Source organism: Lonchura striata, chromosome 3, assembly GCF_046129695.1.
Source record: "Lonchura striata isolate bLonStr1 chromosome 3, bLonStr1.mat, whole genome shotgun sequence".
Classification (NCBI taxonomy): Eukaryota; Metazoa; Chordata; class Aves; order Passeriformes; family Estrildidae; genus Lonchura; species Lonchura striata.
Genome location: NC_134605.1, coordinates 10,599,855 through 10,616,146, shown reverse-complemented (window position 1 = coordinate 10,616,146; position 16,292 = coordinate 10,599,855). Strand labels below are relative to the sequence as shown.

Genomic DNA, 16,292 nt, shown 5'->3' with positions numbered 1-16,292 from the left:
TATTTTAGACTTCTGGCTGAGATTTGCATGAATAGGAAAAACATTTAAACACATACAAAGGATAACACAAAAAAAAATCAATCTCGCAGATATAATAATTACAAAACATAGTCATTACTCCCCACCTCTGCCCCACAGACCTTACCCTTGTAGTCCTAGAAATTCATTTTCAAAGAGGCAAGAATAATATTGTGAAAAAGAGGTCACTAAAGAAATAATTTTTGCAAATGATGAATAAGGCAGGTACTTTGCAGAATAAAAAACCAGAGCTGGTTAAATAGTAATGCTGGTGAAAGGCATCCATAATTCAAAGTGATACAAAAGGAAATTAAACTGTGAGAAAGGGAGGTAAGAGATCCTGTTTGCTTAAAACTGAAGCTGAGGCAGGTTGCACACAAAGGAACAGTAAGGCCCGAAGCAGATGCAGATACAGAAAGCCAGCAAAGAGTAATATAGTGAAAGGAGGATTTTCCACTGGAGTGGAAGACTAAGAAATTTATTGAACAAATTGCTAGACTATACCTAAAGCAGATGTCTAAGAAATAGCAAGGAAGAAGAGGATATAGACCTCCTAGTGAGAAGCAAAAATTTAATTTCCAGGTTTAGAGAAGACACATTTTAATATTCTTTACTCTATTCTGCCATGTACAGCTTTCTCTTTAACAAACATAGTTCCTACAGTGCAATTTCAGCTTTGCCAAGACTGAGATACTGCTTTCTTCTTCAATTTGCTTGTATCAACCGGGGGTTCCAAACATTCACCTGTCAGTAGCTGAATCCAAATCAGATTATTGATGTTTTTTTTTTCACTTACTCAATAATCAGCATGTCTTCAAATTACACCTTTCCAAAAGCATTTCAATGTTGCCACACTGGCTGATGAAATCCTGGCACCAGTTCCCATGAAGCCCATTTTCACTAACCTTGCTGCTGTCTGTGCAACCAGCAATGGTGCAGGCTCGCAGCTGGTAGGAATACTCGTGGTATGGCTGGACACCACTGGTGTCTGTGAAGCTCATTTCTGTCCCTCTGAAATGCTCAATTCCGTTTCGGAGGATGATGTAGTGAATAATTAGACCTATTGCAGAAAGAAAATTTTCCCTTTTGTTAGCTGAAAGGGTCCTGTGTGATGGGATAATAACCTACTCTGCATACAGAAAACATTCAGTAAAGTACCTGCATGATCACAGTAGCAGATAATAATTGTGATTAAATGCTAAATGTCAATTACCAGCTACTTTCCTCAGCATCGGCAACAGCATCTTAGTAGATCTCAGTTTTTAGTGAGACCTCTATCAAGTTTCCTCACAGTTTGAAAATAATAAGCAAAATTTCCTGATATAAACATAAGCACCACCTGCCCTACCCCTGAATCCCTAAATATTTTTAGGACGATTGTAATTTTCCGATCATATTTGCATACTATTACTATTGCAACTGTTCTCAAAAGAGGCTTTTTGACACTTTTTGAAGACCTAAGTTGACTTCTGTGAAGAAGACTCTCCTCTTGCAATGAAAATTATAGCAACAGAGAACAAAACCTTCCTGCAGAGTTTAGGAATATGTGTACTTCAGTGACAAGGGTTAATTAAGATATGTTTCCTGATTTTGGAACACTGCCACTGGAGTGATAGAAAAAACACTTTAAAGAAATGTATCAATACCATTTGGTTGAAGTGGTTCCTCCCAGTCCAGAAGTATCATGTCTTCCCGATTATCCACTTTGGCCCATTTTGGTGGACTTACACCCTGTGGCACATCTTGCTTAGTGACAGCTCTGCTAATTTCACTGAAACCTCTTCCATAGCTATTCCAAGCAGCCACCCTGTACTCATATGTGACAAAAGGTTCGAGGTTCACATCTAGAAAAAGACAATTACATCTGGATCATCTCAGTCTTATCAAAATACAGGATAGCTTTCCCCGCCCCCCCCCCCCGCCCGGATTTACAAATAGAAATGGATGTTATTCTTTAGACAGCGCCATATCTTTTATCAATTTTTGTGAAAGCAGGCTTACTCATTGAATTTCGGTCATTGCATATCCCTGAAGTCTCTGCCCCGATTCACAGATTACTGCTTAAAAATTCTGCTTTACTACAATTCATAGAATCATAGAATGGTCTGAGTTGGAAGCAACATTAAAGACCATCTAGTTACACCCCCTCTGCCATGGGCAGACATCTTCCACTAGATGAGCTTGCTCAGAGCCATCCAGCCTGGCCTTGAGGAATTCCAGAGATGGGGTAACCACAACATCTCTGGGCAACCTGTTCCAGTGCCTCAACATCCTCACAGTAAAGAATTTCTTCCTAACATATCATCTAAACCTTCCCTCTTTTAGTTCAAAGTCATTCCCCTTGTCCTCTCACTACCTGCTCTTGTTAAAAAGTCCTTCCCTGACTCTCTTGCAGACCCCGCTTAGGTACTGGAAGGTGTGATAAGGTCCCCCTGAAATCTCTCCAGGCTGAACAACCCCAGCTGTCTCAGCCTGTCTGCACAGCATAGCTGCTCCAGCCCTCTGAGCATCTTCATGGCCTCCTCTGGACTCGCTCAGAAGATCCACGTCCTTCTTCACATTGTCTCACATTTAATTGGGGTATCTGAGAGCATTCGGGCCATCTTTTTCTCCAGAGTAAATTATCTATACTAACAAATCACCAGTCTGGTCTGCCACTTCTCCTTACCTGTAAATGAATACTGTGTTGGGCCTCCAGTGTAGACAGTCTCCTCTTCTGCTGGACACACACCTGCCTCTACCTCAGTTTCTGTAGCACTCTGTGAACCTTTTATCCATGCACAGATATTCTCCTTAGGATCAAAGTCACACTTTCCACAGTGTGCTGTTTCCTCCATGGATAAAGGGCAAAGGACATTAGCCTTGCATTCTTCTTTTACCTAAGGAATACACAGGAAAATTTAAATATATTTCCCACGTTTTCCTTTCTCTATAAATGCTTCCATTAGTATTTCTCTACTTTTTTACAGCAAAAAAACCATGCCACCACCTTGAATACACTCATATTTCTAGCATATGGGAGACTCTTTCAGCCTTTGGCCTGTCTACTGTCTTTGATTATTGATGTTTCTAAAATCCTTTCTAAAAGAAACAGGTTTTTTTCGGGGTCCTTGCATGAAAGCATCACAAATTTAATTACTGGAAGCACAAATGGCTGGATTTGTTGAAAACGGAAGAGTCTAGAATCGATGACAACAGGATTTTATCCAAGAATTTGAACATTCTGTTCCTGCTAAGGCCAATATCCTGTGGCAAATCAGTAGCAAATTCCCAGACCCTCACACAGCTTGCCAAGTGCACAAGAGGGCTCTGTGCAAGTCCTTGGCAGCTTTTGAGGCTGAGAACTCTATCCATGGGCTATATAAATCATGTCTTCTGCCACATCACTACTAAACAGAAGCTTTGCTGCAATAAGAGGACCTCTGCAAATATAAAGATGTAAGATTTAACCCATAAAGTACAATTCAAAGAAATATACACTGAACATCCACAACTTTCCATTAAAATTCATGAAATAATATTTTTGCCAAACCATAAGCTAGAGAGCAATAATTCTCATAAAATATAGGTTGCTGCAGAAAGAAATGTACTGCCAAATTTGCAACAAATATTTTTGTCCATTAGGTCATAAACTTCAGAAGGAAAACCAAACAGATTATATCTAATGCTTCCTTAATTCACCTATTGAAATTAGCTTCTTAGCTGATTAGAAAGTACAGCTAATTTAACTTCCCAAATTTGGCACTTCCACAAAAAATACGTTGTGATAAATATCCATATAGGATGCAGGATATAGATGGATTGGATTCCCATGTAAAGTAGCTGCAAAATGTGTCAGACTATCAGCCCTTTTGCTGCTAGTAAATCTATACATCTCAGAGAGCCAGCACTGCTATCTCTTTTCTACTGTGGGTAAGTGAAATACAAAGCACTTCCTTTGTTTATACTTTATACCTAAGGCAGGGATCTGGTGTGTTATCTACCAGAATTCATTAACCTGTTCTCAGCCATTTTTTTCCTTGCATGAGCTACTAATACAATGCATTGAGGAACTGCAGCTGACTCATCACAACGTCTGGATTTTCTCTAGGAGAAAATTACTCAGTCTGAAAATGAAATTACATTAAAACCTTGACATGAAAAGGCAAAGATGTAAGAAATATTTCTGTATTAATTTAGCAGATGAACAACAAGGATATAGGAACACCTGCATATGGCAGGATGGGGTGTTTTACTTTTCTTATACATTTGGTAAATTCCACAATATCTTTCTGATTTCCATATTGTGTAATTCACAATACCTAATGTTCTTTTTTTTTTCCTCACTTTCTCTCTCTCTCTCTTATCATAAATATAAATACAATTTTATAAAAAGGATATACATATATATATAATAAAAATTTAGAACACTTTTACAGCTTATGTATAACACCAAGATGCTAATTCTTTGATATTTCTGTTGAATTCAAGTTGGAGTTCCAGGCAAAATTTTCTCATGCCTACAGACACAGGGCAATTTTGGAAAAGACCAAATTAGCCTTTATGGTGTTTGGTTCACTCAGACATTAAAATAGAAAGAGAATAAGCTATATAATTCATTAGGCATGAATGGATCTATCCTAGTACTGCTGAAATTTATGCCAAGATGGCCACTGATTTTCTGTAGGATCAGGATTAAGTCCATCAAAAAATATCAATTGCTTTATTTTTATTTTTGTGGGGTTTTTGTGGTATTTTTTTTTTTAGGGCGTTGGGGAATCATGTCCTACTGCCTGCCAAAATTGAAATGTTAGAGCATTTTTATACTTCAGAACTGGCCATCCAATTTTAATTTCCACTTAATGAACATCATCAGAAACAGTGGTCACAGAATGGAAACTGGCTATACATGTCAGTCTTGTTAGCATGCCAGCTTTTAGCCACTGTACTAATCTGAGGTGCTGGGCAACACTTCACAGAGGCAGCTAATCATTATTAATTCCTTTAGAATTCATTGCAATAACATCAATCATGGCAAACTCATTCGGTATTAATATGGATGTAATGTGAAAATGAATAATGCACACAAGAGTTTTTATATTCCTATTTTAGAAAAATAGTTATGAACAGTGTATTTCTCTTTCCATCATCAAATCAGAGCTACCGAGAGATTTTCTATCAATTACCTTCATCATCATTCCAGCTGAAATCCTGTCAGAGCAAACATATTTCAAAGGATTATATCCAACTCCATTACAGCATTCTTCGCTCTTTGGAATAAGTTCAGTCTCACAGCATTTTACTGGCACTTGGTCATTCTTTCTAACATGTGCTAGGGACTCACCACTGGAACCTGAGCAGCATATGGTATCTGACTTATTCACGTACTCTTGCCCACAACAGAACATCCCTGAAATGAACAAACAAACAAACAAAAAATCTAAATATGAAATTTAAGTAAACAAATATATAAGAAAGGAGAAAGCTCACAATGCAATATATTTTGGTATAAACCCACCAGCAACTGGAATTATGCAGATGTAGCTAAAGTGAGATTAAATTCAAATTTGAGGTGACTGAAGTAAGCATCCTGACTTCCAGATCTACTGAAAACAATCAAGAATTAGAGAAATAAACAGGGTGCCCTGCAATCAACGTTCACCACTCCTGAACTGTTTATAGAACTTTGCTATGGAATACCACACCAACACACCGGCCACAGCGAGCTGGAGAAGGATTGTTGATGAAAACTTCCTGTAGAATATAAAAAATGATAAAGCTTTCCATATACTTTCTACTCATGTTTTCTTCACACCCCCCTCACATGGGTAATCTTCCAACAATGCATCTTAGCATTCCAAAATTTATCACATCTTTTGTATTTTAAAGAAATGGTTCATATTAGGTACCTAGAATGGAATGGGTCACTTGGAAAATACCCACAGTGAAGCTTCAGTCATCTAATACAAAGAATTATCATTCAAGAAGTTGATATCTATATATAATTTGCATTTCTACAGTGGAATTGATAAGCTGCCAAAATTCCACTGTCTTTTTTTTATGGTTTTAATAATTTCATTTTTAAAATGAAAGCTCATCATAACCACTGTAATTTTCCACATATTCACATGAAATACCCAATACTGTCTAAAGAAAGGGGTAAGTTTTAACTCAGAACCAAACACTACAAACTCCTCTATAACTGGCAATGAAATAAATGTTATTTCTAGTTGAACTAGGAAGATATCACACAAAGAACAGGACTGTGATATGCTGTTACATCTACAAAGTAGTTTGTGTTTGACGTAATTTCTGTCATATGTTGGCATTTAAAACACGTGCAAGAGTGGCCACTTTTTTCACTGCTATTTATTGCAGCAAATCCATCTTAGAAGTCATACATTATGAAAATTAATCTTTAAAGGTGTGATCCTGCTAAAGTATTCAGAAAATTTTATTCCAATCACTGGAATGGCTAAAAATAGTGATGTTACTTGTATACTTTACCTTTTTGGGGGGCTGGTTCTATTCACAGCAAACTGTGATCACCAGCTCTTCAAGAGGTATAATATTTCCTCTTGTTCACACCCTTTTTCCAAATTGTCCTAGGACTCTATCAATTTTTAAGAGAGAATTAATGCAGAAAATGACTCAACTCAATACTAATAAGCAACTCAGACAGCCCCAAGGGACTTCTGACAGGCAAACTAAAATTTTGATAATGAACTGTTTTTCTATTGAAACAAACAAAGCTATATTCTTTCACTCTGAACCTCATCTTTGTTTAACTGAATTAAATTTTTCAGCCAAGATTTCACTCACATAACAAGAAGTGACTCCCTTTCTAGTTTCTTTGGTAAACCATTACTTCTTTAATTATTATCAACCTTGTTCCAGTGTGATAAATTGCTAATTACTTAATACCCTAATCAGCGTTCATTCTTTGCACAGATAAACTGTGACAGCGCCATTAATTTAAATAGTAATTTCACTTAATGGCCAGAACGGCACACCAGATTTTTATGCAGCATTTTCTGAAGACTGCATCCATCACTGCAATATTCTGACATAAAGATGTCTGACGTGCACTAACTCACTTAGGGAGAGCAGATGTTGCAGAGCAGAGTTTGGTAGTAATTCCCAGAGTGCATCACTTCAGCATGAATGAGCTGCAAAGGCAGAGGTAGACAATCTTCTGAAACTGCATTGCATAGCCTCTGACCTTTCCTTAATTTATCACATGTAGTGCTTGACTCCTGAACCTTGACACCTCAAATGTACAATTTTAAATATGCTCCAAGAAAAACAAAATAGGACCATGTAATATTGATGGATTGATTTGCCTTCTAAAAATTGCTTTATTCAATTGCCTAAGGATCCAGAAATTCCTATAAATCCTTGCTGTATACAGCAAAACATAAAAATTTAAGCTATTTGTTTGTAACTCAGCTGGAATGTGTGTGTCATATTTTATATATTTATGTTTCATAGGCACGTAATGCATTATAGCAAAAAGAAAATCCATGGGCTGGAAAAGACACTTCCTGCTAACACTGATTTCTGTCAACAATTATTTCATGTTCATCCCCAGCAACTGAAAAAATTTATAATGCTAGCTGAGTGATGAATTACTAATTTAGTAAATCTGCAAAACCAATGCTTTCAAAAGGGAAAAAATGAGTATTAAAAGGCTTAGCCTTTGGAGCCAGAATAGAGGATCAACAAAATACAGAGCCAGTGTACATTGCAAACTACTCCAAAAATCCTTGGCTTACATGCAGGTATTGCAACTATTACAGATCAGGTACCAAAACAGTACAAAGCATCGTCTTGCATGAGTCTGGGATCTCAGTATAGTGGCATTAAAAGAAAAAAAAAAATTAAAAAAAAAAAAAAAGAAAAAAAGGAAAAAAAGGAAAGAGAGAGAAAATCCAAGAGTGGTTTTAGCTGACATTATCCTTTATAGCCACAAATAGAGAACTTGGGATAATCACACTGCAGCAGTGGGGCTCAGGACGTGCATGTTCACCACTGCCAGCCTTTGCCAGTAGATGTCTCTATGGTCACCCCACTAAATAAGGCCAACGAGAGGCGAAAAAGGAAAACTAAGAAAAGAGAAATTAATAAATAAAGAGAAAAAAAAGTAATGTGGGATAGATGAAAATCTGTTTTTGCAAGGTAGACTCTCTAAAAAAGGTATGTAATGACAAAAAAACATTATATGATTCAAGCTCTTAAACCAACATTCAGTGCAAACCTGGATCTAGATTCAACAAAAAGACACTGATTTTTAACTGGTCATGCAACAAAATGAGATTGTGTACAAGGCTTGCATTTCTAGCAATCAAGTTTTTCTCATATGTTTTTTTTGGAAGGACTTAAAGCTCTCAAACAAAAGCTTTAAATTGTCACTACATTTTTAGCTATGGCATTCATTGCCAAGTGCAAAACAGTGCTTCAGAAGCAATTCAGCTTTTGCATAAAACCACCCCTGTTACCTCTTCTCCTTCCAGACAATGAGATCAGCCTTCCAATTACCATATTCTTTCAAAATTCTACTTATCCATTTGCCAATGATAAGTAAATTATGTTTTTGTGTAAGAACATTTTTTCCATTAGAATAATTACAATAATTAGGATAGGAAGCAGGTAGATTTTTGTGCCTGGATTGTGCATTTTCGTGATGTATTTAACAAGGCTGAATTACTCCAAGAAATTAAGCACAAACCAATTGAGCATGATCTATATGATATTATAAGAAACCACAAAATCTATTCTATGTTTAATGCAAAAGAGTACGATCTCTTTCAGCTCTTTCAAACCTGTATTTGTGTTCAGCTCTGTGCTGGCTCACAGCGTAAAGTCCTCACAGAAAACCCATGAGCAATGAAAAAAGCCACTGTTTTCTTTTTCAATACCCAAAAAAATGTCATCCCGACCCATTCTTGGGAAAAATTAGTGTAAATGATTGAGCGCTATAGGCTAAACACATTTTAAAAAGAGATATATAAAGGTTTTTAAAATATATACATTTAAGGAAAAAAAAACCTGTTAAGAATACATATATACTGAAATGAAGAACATAACTTTCATCCCAAGATACCTGTATTACACTCCTACACAACTCATCTGCCCAGAGAGAGCAGTAAAAACATAAACGCTACCCCAGCAGTTCTGTTCCAACAGCATCTGTTAATTCACTCCATTTATAAAATACATATTGACAAAGACAACTGAACTGGGACCAGAGAGATTTGATTTGGTGTGAGAAAGTCAATTCAATGTGATTTTGTTAAAGGGCTCCTGCAGGCAAATAAAAGAGTTTAAGTAATAAAGTACATAAAGAGATGTTTTATGAGCCAGCCCCGTCTTGTGGCAGCCGCACAATGGGCGGCTACGCAAGAGGGCCTTGCTCAAAGCTGGTATTGAGAGCATGGATGCTGTAGATCAAGCACAATTAGGGATCACAATGAGGGGTCTAAAATCATGCAAGAAGTGCTGCTCACAGCTCACACCATGAGTCACCAGTGGAAGGGAAGGATAGCATGGAAACCACAGAAACCATGGTAATACTCAGCTGACTAGCTCATCCTGACAGTCAGCACTCCACAAGGGTGCTCCTAATACCAGAGCCACTGAAGGATCTAGGGAATACAAAAAATTAACTGGAGACAGAGTTTATTTTTTGGGGAAAGGAAGAGTTCAACCAGATCCAGATTCTTAGTTATATATTAAGATTCTTAGCTGTATAAATAAACAAGAGGCTCGAACTGGCTCACACTATCACCCAGCTTTGTACACCAACCATAGCTGGGTACTAAACCTTCATTATTTCTTTATTTTTAAATCAGGCTCCCTTTTAACACCACCATAGTTTCTGAAGTCTTTTTGTCAGGCTGAGAAAGCCTAAGGCTGCTGGGATATAATTTGTCTAATAACTGTGGAAAGAAAAGACACATGAAAGTATCTGAATAGATTTTCTAAGAATACCTCCAATGTCTGTCCTCAGATAGTCACCAAGTGTTTGTTAAGGAAGTAGGATTTGGATTGTATTTCTGAATGATGAAGTAATTTCCTAGAATTTCCAAGAAATTAATGGGATACACCAGGTGAGCCAGTGAGTAGTGCTGGGGATTAATTTTTTGTTAATTTTAAAGTAAAGCAGGTTTAGCCCCATGTGAGGGATGAACACAAGAGAGTGACATAGACCACCAAGCAGACACCATTGCAATCTTCAGTTTTCAGGTGACTAACCCCACATTTCCAGAGCAAGTGGAAAATCCCTGCACTGGGATGCACGGTGGCACGAAGTAGTCCCCACCTCACAGAGGGAACCAGTCCTGTTGCACAAAGATCATTCACTCCTTTTGAATTGTGTGGTTTCTTCAACCCCTGCAGCTTTTCCACAAAGGCAAAGAAGGGTACTGCAAGCTCAGCATTTTGTAGTATAGCAAAATAGGTGACGAAAGTGCAACAACATTTTAACAAATTGGCACACACATTTTAAACCTGAGTGTGTCACTTCTGAATGGCTGGTGTCACAAAAGATTTTGAAAGATTAAGATCTTTTTTTTTCTTGAGGACTTATCACTTACCTGTGAGAGGTCTGTATGCAGTCCCTTCCTTTTCATCACCACAACAGACTGAGTCCATGCTTATGACCCTTCCACCACAGCACTGCTGATTGAAACTGTCATGCAGGGTTCCACCACAGCAGATTTGATTGCCTGATGTGGAGTAAGGCATTCCCTGGCAGCAGGAATCACCAATTCCAACTGAAACTCTGTTTTCCTCTTCATTAGGGCAGCATACTTCCCCTGTCAATATAAGAATACAATTAAAGATTTTATCCATTTATAGCCCTTGAAATTCCTGAGAGGCTTTCATTAGATGGCAACAAATCTGGATTCACATAGTTTCATGTAGAGAACTTTCCATGTGAAAGCACAGAATCACTCGGTGCTTTAGAATGCTATAAAAGTATAACATTAATTCATAATAATGATTAAAGAAATGTGCATTAATTAATTCGGGTCAAGACGCTGTAAGGTATCAAAAGACAAGCATGACAGAGACAAAGCTGAGAAGAGCAATGAAAATAATGTCTGTGCATATGACAATTCTAGAGCTAAAGGCTTTTTGCACTTGCAGCTGCACAGTAGAGAGCACATTCTTGCTGTTTTTAATAGAACTATCTGGCTACTTTTTATTTGCAAAAATTTTCTTGTCTCCTTCAAAATGATTCCAAACTTGTCTTGATGAATCAATTCACAATGCTGAAAGCATTTTTCATGTTTGAGTGTCACTCAGGACTTCATCTCACAGAGAATATAAGGATTAAACTCACTTTAAAAATTAAATACCACCATCACAATTGGTGGACTTGGCTGTTACTTAAGCAAAATCATCAGCTTTTGCAAGAAAAGATCTTAGGATAAGACTCCCAATGAGAATGACACTGTAATGGTGGGGTGGGGTGGAATAAGCTGTGGGCTATGAACAAAGTACATACTGTTAAAAAGGATACAAAAATGTTGATAAATGGTAATAATTGTCATTCACTAGTGTCTGCACTTGAGCTGATCCAATGTTCCAATATTTTTTTATTAGTTTTCTGTGTTGCAATGTTTTCTGTGGCTCAAATGTCATTTGGAAGGAGGTGTGGTTTTGTTTTACTATTGAAGATGTGTAGTAGAGTTGATTAAAGTATTTTGATTCCTGAATCAAAATACTGAATCAAATAAATGTGTTTGGATTTTTAAAACTCATCCTTCTCATTTAAATAAACATCTCAAATTATTTTCTTATGAAAGGTTGGGAATTAGAGAGCTCCAAACTCAATGCAGCTTTTGTCAGAAATAAACATGTGCTGAGATTGTAACAGATGAGGGAGAACATGATTTAGTGTTCTTAGATGATAGTGTTTTCCTTGCCAAAGAGGTGTGTGGGTGGTAGTAGCATTATTTGTTCTGCCTCTCACCTTAGTTCTGGGATGGATGTTTGCACTAGTTTTTCAGAAACTGAGATTCTGCCTTCCTAATTTGTAATCTTCATGCCTCTAGCCCAGTATGCTTCAGCACATCCCAAGCTATTGAGCTGGCCAAACAACATCTGGGAAATATGTATGCTTAGAGTTTTATGTATAAATAACTTTATCACATAAAGTCAATAATAGCCAAAAAAAAAAAAAAGATGAGAACAAATTTTTAGAATATAATAGATACAATCCATCTAGGTACTTCCTAATATTTTCCTGCATTTCTCGGAAGCTAATTTAGTTGCTAAACAGAGAAAATATTAAAACACAGACTGTAGCTTACATCTATTGGAATTAAAACTATTTTTTTAAGGAACTATTAGACATAAGACACAAAGGATCAGTAACCTTCTCATTAACCTCTCAAAATGGGTTCCATTCCAAGCTAGGCTTGAAAATGTTCTCCCTCTGAAAACTACTATGCAGTCTTACCAGTTAATTGTTATCCTTATCAAAGAATGACCCACATTAACATTTAGCTTGAGGTTATTAGCATATTTATAAAAATAAAAAAAGAAAAAAGTGACCAACAGTGTTCATGTTGATGCCCTTTAGAATATAGAAAAATAATGCAGCAAGTATACTTAGGAAAAAAATTGTTTAAAATCATATTCAAACATTCACTGTTTCATGCTTGTGGACTGCTGACTGAACAAGAATTACTTTCAGACATAAGACATTTTGTTCCACTGTGCTGTTCTTTCTTGATGTAAACAACATTAAGCTAGTTAACACAGACCACTGGATGGGGACAGAGGTCACAGTATAATCTCTCCATTTCAATACACTGAGATTAATGAGGTCAGCCAAATACACTTCTCTGGTTCTTCCATGTGATAGCATTTTTCTGATGACATCATGGAAGGCCTTCTAATATTGTGATATATTAATTACTTTTCAAAAGATCAGAACTTGGGATGTGCTAAACATGTTGGCAAAATGTCAAGCATATCTGAGCCTACAGAATGTGTGCCAGCTCGTGAGTAATGGAAGCATTTTAGCTCCTGACCTGACAATTTCCTACAAAGAGTTATACACTCTGAACACTGGCCCCATGAAAGGGATCTCTCCTCCCCTTTTTCCTCCCTTTCCTGTCAACAGTGACCCACCAACAAACTGGAAAACCAAACTCTGGACAGTAACACAGAAGCCCAGTTTTGGCAAACTTCCCAATCCTCTCAGAGAATAAGAAAAAGGATAAATTACCATCAAAGTTAATGCATGTGGGAGGTATACTTTGATCAGTAACATTAGTAGAAACAAAGACTAGACAATGTAGAAAAAGTATAAGTGATGTCATCCAGAATATCAACACCGAAGGCTAACAGTTGGTCCACAACAGAAATGGCTATGGAAAATCATGTGGGGTCAAGTCAAGCAGAGAACAAAACTTCACAACTAAATTGCCTGACGGTGTTCTTATTAAGCAGAACTGCTCTCCCCATTATGCAGCACTTACTGCAATTAAGTATAGTTTGGCATAAATTAGTTCTCCAGGAGATGACCCAATCATCAGGTTTCATCAGTTAAGCCTTTCTTGTATAAACAGAGTATACCATGTTTAGAAGGTAGAGTGCAATTTTCTTTGCGCTGAGCACAAGTCTCGAAGACATCTATATATCTTGATAAATCTCACATTTATTGTTCTCATTCTCCTTGATGTAACAAATACATCAACTTTGTTGGTTTTTTTCATTCAAGCAGTGGAAAGGAGTTGTCTCTTACCTACTAAAATTCTGGTGTAATAACCACCACAACACTGATGTTTCGGTTGCACAGCATGTATCTGCCCACCACAGCAAACCCCTGGTGAATTAAGAATAAATGGAATGTACTTGTCCTCACAGCATTGGAAGCCAGGTTTATTGTCGTGCAGAATTCCATTACAACATACCTAGAAGTAGCAAAAAAAAAAAAAAAAAAAAAAAAAGGAAGAAGAATTAAAAAAAAAGAGAAGATCCGTAAGACAGCAGTATCTGTTAAACAGAACATAATGTGTTGTCTGGCAAGACAATGTATATGAAAACATGTATCCTAGTGCAGACACTAATAGGACTGCAGTCAAATAAAATGCAACTTGGCTAAAATTCTGTGCCCTCCAGCATTATCAGACTTCAATAAACTACTGTGTATCTGACAGGATGCTGCTATTCCGTGGCCTTCAACCATACTGCACCTTAATAAAATAGTCCATTAATGTGAATCATCTTCATATGCCTTGCAGGCTGTTTGAGTCTCTCAGTGTGGAGTAGATTGCAATGTGGATTTAGTGGATTTAGTCTACCATCACCTGACCTTTTTTTTTTTTTCTTTCCACTTCTTGTTTGTTTGGTTGGTTTTTTTTCATTTATGATGAAACCCTTACAACTGAAAAACAGTATTGACCAACATGAGCTTTTGGGTTTTCTTTCACATAAAAACAAGTGGAATTATCTTCCCATAGCACACAAACACTTAATTATGACCAAAGTTCTTCAGACAATGTGATCTCAAGAGAATAGTATTTATATAAGGATTTTTTTTAGAATAAAATTTATATGGAAAAGAATTTTGAACAAGCCTTTTAACTGTGGACTTCTTTCTAGGTGCTCTCGAGAAAATTATATGCTTGAACAATCAAATATTTATTTGTACATTTAGTCTTGTGTCAGTGGAGTGGCACACTGAATACCCAGCAAATCTACAGCACAGTCAGTAGAATAACCATCAAAATGGCAAACTTGGAACCTACAGCCAGTGCAACCTATATCAGCTTCTTCCAGCTAGACATGAAATGCAGTTGGCAGGAGAGCAGAGATGTTATAGCAGAGTTCCTCCTTTGGTTTTGTTTTTAAATGGACCTCTTCCACTACTGACTTTTACCATGTCCTAAATCAGGGTTAGCTTAGCAAGCAAGAAAGAAAATGTTCCTCTGAAGGATCTTTTGTTCACCTAGGTACTTTAACTTGAGAAAAACCTTTTAAAATATATATTAATAAGCTCAGGGCATCTCTTTTGTATTATAATTATAATGCTAATAAAAATATATTAAAAATATTTGTTTTCTGATGTTGTAAACTCCATTTGACTTCAGAAAGATGATGCATTGCTTTGTTCACTTTTGAATGGCCATTATTCCATGATTCTTGGGAGTATTAGGTTAGGTTTTGTTCACTTTTGAATGGCCATGATTCCATGACTCTTGGGAGTATTAGTTACAATTTACAATATATAAACAATAGGTAACCCACAATTAACATCATAAACAATAGGTAACCCACAATAAGCATGAGGAGGTCCCTGTTTCCTCATTATATTTTTAGATTTCATAACTATATGCTTTGGATTGTGACACTGTTTTCTGCTTTTCCAATGTACTTTCTCCTTCAGCATCTATTTTAGACTACCAATGTAGCTGATTTCATCATTTTCAGGAATTTTGGATCTCAGAAGGCACTATTATATTATTTTGCTGTTCACTTTGTTACTGGTAATATAACCCAATCCATGAATTTCATTAACCTACTGTTCTTTCTTCCAGATCATTAGATAAGATGTCAAATAAAACTCTGCTTTACAACTCTTCTCTGCTTCCTAGCTTTTGGATATTTTGCAGTGACTGGCATGCACTCCAGGATGAGTTTTTCTTAATTTACAATTGGCTCCAAGGAAATCTAAAAGTTTATCTGGTCACTCTGTATTTCCAAGTGGCTTTAAAGCATTCTTAAAAATTCAAACCCAAGGCCTATTGGGCTACTCTGTTCAGAATAGGTTACCTTTAGCAACAGTTCTCAACATTTGTAAAAATGCCCTCTGTCTTGTCCATTTTACTGCAACCTGAGCTTGAGATAGCAGTCAGAAATTCTGTACCTGCCTGCATGAAAGGAGGCCAAACATATGTTCCTTGGGCATTCTTGGTCCCAATTTGTACCCCTTGGGATTGTCTGGTATCTCCGGCCCAATACCACCTCTTCTTTTCATGGATTTAATTTGTCATCCCCTTTTTCATTCTTTTTACTGATGGCCACCACTCAAATTTCACCTGAACACAGTCTTTCCACCTTTCAGATAAAGAACGGTGCACATCTTTGGCTTTATCCAGGTTCAAATGCTTCAGCAGACATTTTACTTTCCATGAGATGCTTCCAGTTTTAAGAAATGTCTCTTGTCTTTTGAATCCTCTGTAGAAAGGGCTGCTCTGCATATTTCATACCAATATGGGAGGGTCATTTTAGTACTAACTCTATAGCATTCAGTTGAAACACTGTTTGTAAGGTTG

The 16,292-nt window shown here is 36.9% G+C and overlaps 1 protein-coding gene across 1 annotated transcript in view; it reads right to left on the bottom strand.

Moving 5' to 3' along the window:
- USH2A (usherin) overlaps positions 1-16,292 on the bottom strand; it is a 373,252-nt gene that overhangs the window by 80,910 nt on the left and 276,050 nt on the right. The window contains exons 48-53 of the mRNA XM_031504249.2: positions 13,760-13,928; positions 10,593-10,814; positions 5,184-5,407; positions 2,687-2,897; positions 1,665-1,862; positions 924-1,078 (exon numbers count right to left, since the gene is read on the bottom strand). Of these exons, the coding sequence (XP_031360109.2) occupies positions 924-1,078; positions 1,665-1,862; positions 2,687-2,897; positions 5,184-5,407; positions 10,593-10,814; positions 13,760-13,928 (1,179 nt within the window). The remainder of the gene's footprint in view (positions 1-923; positions 1,079-1,664; positions 1,863-2,686; positions 2,898-5,183; positions 5,408-10,592; positions 10,815-13,759; positions 13,929-16,292) is intronic.